The sequence below is a fragment of the Pygoscelis adeliae genome, unplaced genomic scaffold (genome assembly GCF_000699105.1).
Source record: "Pygoscelis adeliae isolate BGI_AS28 unplaced genomic scaffold, ASM69910v1 Scaffold80, whole genome shotgun sequence".
Taxonomy (NCBI): Eukaryota; Metazoa; Chordata; class Aves; order Sphenisciformes; family Spheniscidae; genus Pygoscelis; species Pygoscelis adeliae.
This window is the reverse complement of record NW_008823958.1, coordinates 824936-827478: the sequence shown is the minus strand read 5'-3', so window position 1 is coordinate 827478 and position 2543 is coordinate 824936. Positions and strand designations below refer to the sequence as shown.

General features: G+C 44.2%; 1 protein-coding gene across 1 annotated transcript in view; it reads left to right on the top strand.

Annotated features, from left to right (window-relative positions):
- The first annotated feature begins 347 nt into the window (after nucleotides 1-347).
- Nucleotides 348-2543, top strand: part of SPATA17 (spermatogenesis associated 17) — a 92837-nt gene continuing 90641 nt past the window's right edge. Inside the window, exon 1 of the mRNA XM_009323127.1 lies at nucleotides 348-520. Coding sequence (XP_009321402.1) covers nucleotides 348-520 — 173 coding nt within the window. The remainder of the gene's footprint in view (nucleotides 521-2543) is intronic.

The following is a 2543-nucleotide window of genomic DNA, read 5'->3' as shown; positions in this document are numbered from 1 at the left end:
CCCCCTCCCGCCCGCACTCCGGCGGCGCAGCTCTTCCCAGAGGTTTACTCGCGCCGAGCTCCGCGAAGAGGCAGGCAAGCCGTGAGCGCCTGCTGCCGTGGCTCAAACCTGTAACTTTTACCGGACGTTTAGTTTATCCTGTTGAAAGGCACCACTTTTGTTTCGTTTTTTTTAGTTAATTGACAGAGAACCCCCCAGCTTCTGAGCGAGTTGATGTTTATTATCCACACAGTTTAAAATTGAGCTTCGTTTCTAAATTAGATTATGTGGCTTGCGTTTCTAGTACCTGGGACATTTTGTCTTTTTCTACTAAATTAAGGAGATGTTTATTCTACTAAAGATCCAAAATGTCCCATGTAGAGAACGGCAGGCCACCCGATCAGATCACCTGTTACCCTTCTCTTCACCGAGTGGGACAGTTTGTGCTGCTGACTTTTCTGACTGCCGAGATGGTGGTGGCCAGCTTCTACCAGATCAGATTTGGGGAAATAAAATGTTTTAAGGCATATTTTGGTATTACGTAGATTTGTCCTGTAAACCCTTTTACTCAACTGTATTGCTGGTGCTGCTGTACGTGTAATACTCAAACAGAAAAAAAAAGCATATTTAGCATAGTTGTAGGGTTTTTTCTTTACTAAGTAATGAATCGTTTGTTTTAGAATCCAATTACAGCATCATTAGCATGAATAACAAAGCTCCCGAACATCACTAAAAGTTACACCGAGTTCAAGTCCTGCCTGCATATAAAGTGTTGTGTTTTCCTGTTCTTTCCCTGAACTTTCGCTTGTACTCTTGTGGCTGCACACACAGCAGTTCACTAAACGAGCATCAGTTACAGAAGACTATGCTTGTCTTTCACATATTTCAGGTTAGAAAGAGTAGGCTGAGCCAGACGTGGAAAACCATTGGAGGGCAGCATGCTTGATGTTTGGGGATTTGTTTTTTGGCAGAGCTTTCCAAAAATGAATTGTTTCCCTTTTAAGAATAGGCTATAATCCATCAGCTTCTTGAAATTCAGATTTTCAGCTGAGAATTTAAATGAGAGGCGTCAAACAGTCCAGCTCAGCAACTGAAGGGCTGATCAGTAATCTGATCTTTGTTCTTTAGGGTGAGAATCTTGGACTACTTCAACACAGCTGTCAGTAAAATCCTGAAACAAATCAGAATCTTTTTTAGAGGTTTTGGTAGATCCTTATTTAAATTTTAAACTTAACAAATAAGTTTTGGGCATTAAAGTGTGTCAAATTTGCAGTGGTCTTTGAAATATTTTTGAAGCATTTGTATTTTGAAGTCAGACAACAGCTATAATTTCCCTTTCAGAACAATACTTTATCTACATAATGTAATAGATCCGTTAAATTTGCCAAATCTGGGATGCTGTGAGCACATGAGTCAGTGTAATCTGTGCAGTCACTCATCATCCACAAATAATTTGAGGACATTCAGATAAAAATACATGATAGTGTAAAAAAAGCGGTTACTTACTCTATAAAGCCAGTATTCTGCATTGAAATACCAGATTCCCCAAAAGATCTGAGTTGATCTGAAGCATCAGAAGGTGCAGAAGAATAGAGATTACCAAGTATTTACCTTTTTTTGTATGAGTTGCCCTGTTTGCAAATAATTCCAAGGGTAAGGCCTGAAGGATTTAGTTCCATGTCTGTCAAACACATTTTAAGACAAAATAAAAATGTTTGTTTCTTCACCTATCTGTCAAGACCTAAAAGCAGAATTCTGTAGAAAATCTAGAACGCACAGACCCTCCAGAGCAGCTTGACTTAAAGCAACCCTGGTGAAAACTAAGTACCTGTGGTGGGTTGACCCTGGCTGGATGCCAGGTGCCCACCAAAGCTGCTCTATCACTCCCCTCCTCAGCTGGAGAGGGGAGAGAAAATATAATGAAAGGCTCGTGGGTCGAGATAAGGACAGGGAGATAAGGACACTCACCAGTTACCATCATGGACAAAACAGGCTTGACTTGGGGAAAATTAATTTAGTTTATTGCGAATCAAATCAGAGCAGGATAATGAGAAATAAAAACTAAATCTTAAAACACCTTCCCCCACCCCTCCCTTCTTCCTGGGTTCAACTTTACTCCCGAATTCTCTACCTCCTCCTCCCCCAGCAGCACAGGGGGACGGGGAATGGGGGTTGCGGTCAGTTCATCACACATTGTCTCTGCTGCTCCTTCCTCCTCAGGGGGAGGACTCCTCACACTCTTCCCCTGCTCCAGCGCGGGGTCCCTCCCACGGGAGACAGTTCTCTATGAACTTCTCCAATGTGAGTCCCTCCCACGGGCTGCGGTTCTCCACGAACCGCTCCAGCGTGGGTCCCTTCCACGGGGTGCAGTCCTTCAGGAACAGACTGCTCCAGCATGAGTCCCCCACAGGGTCACAAGTCCTTCCAGCAAACCTGCTCCAGCATGGGCTTCTCTCTCCACGGGTCCACAGGTCCTGCAGGAACCTATTCCAGCACAGGCTTCCCATGGGGTCACAGCCTCCTTCGGGCATCCACCTGCTCTGGTGTGGGGTCCTCCATGGGCT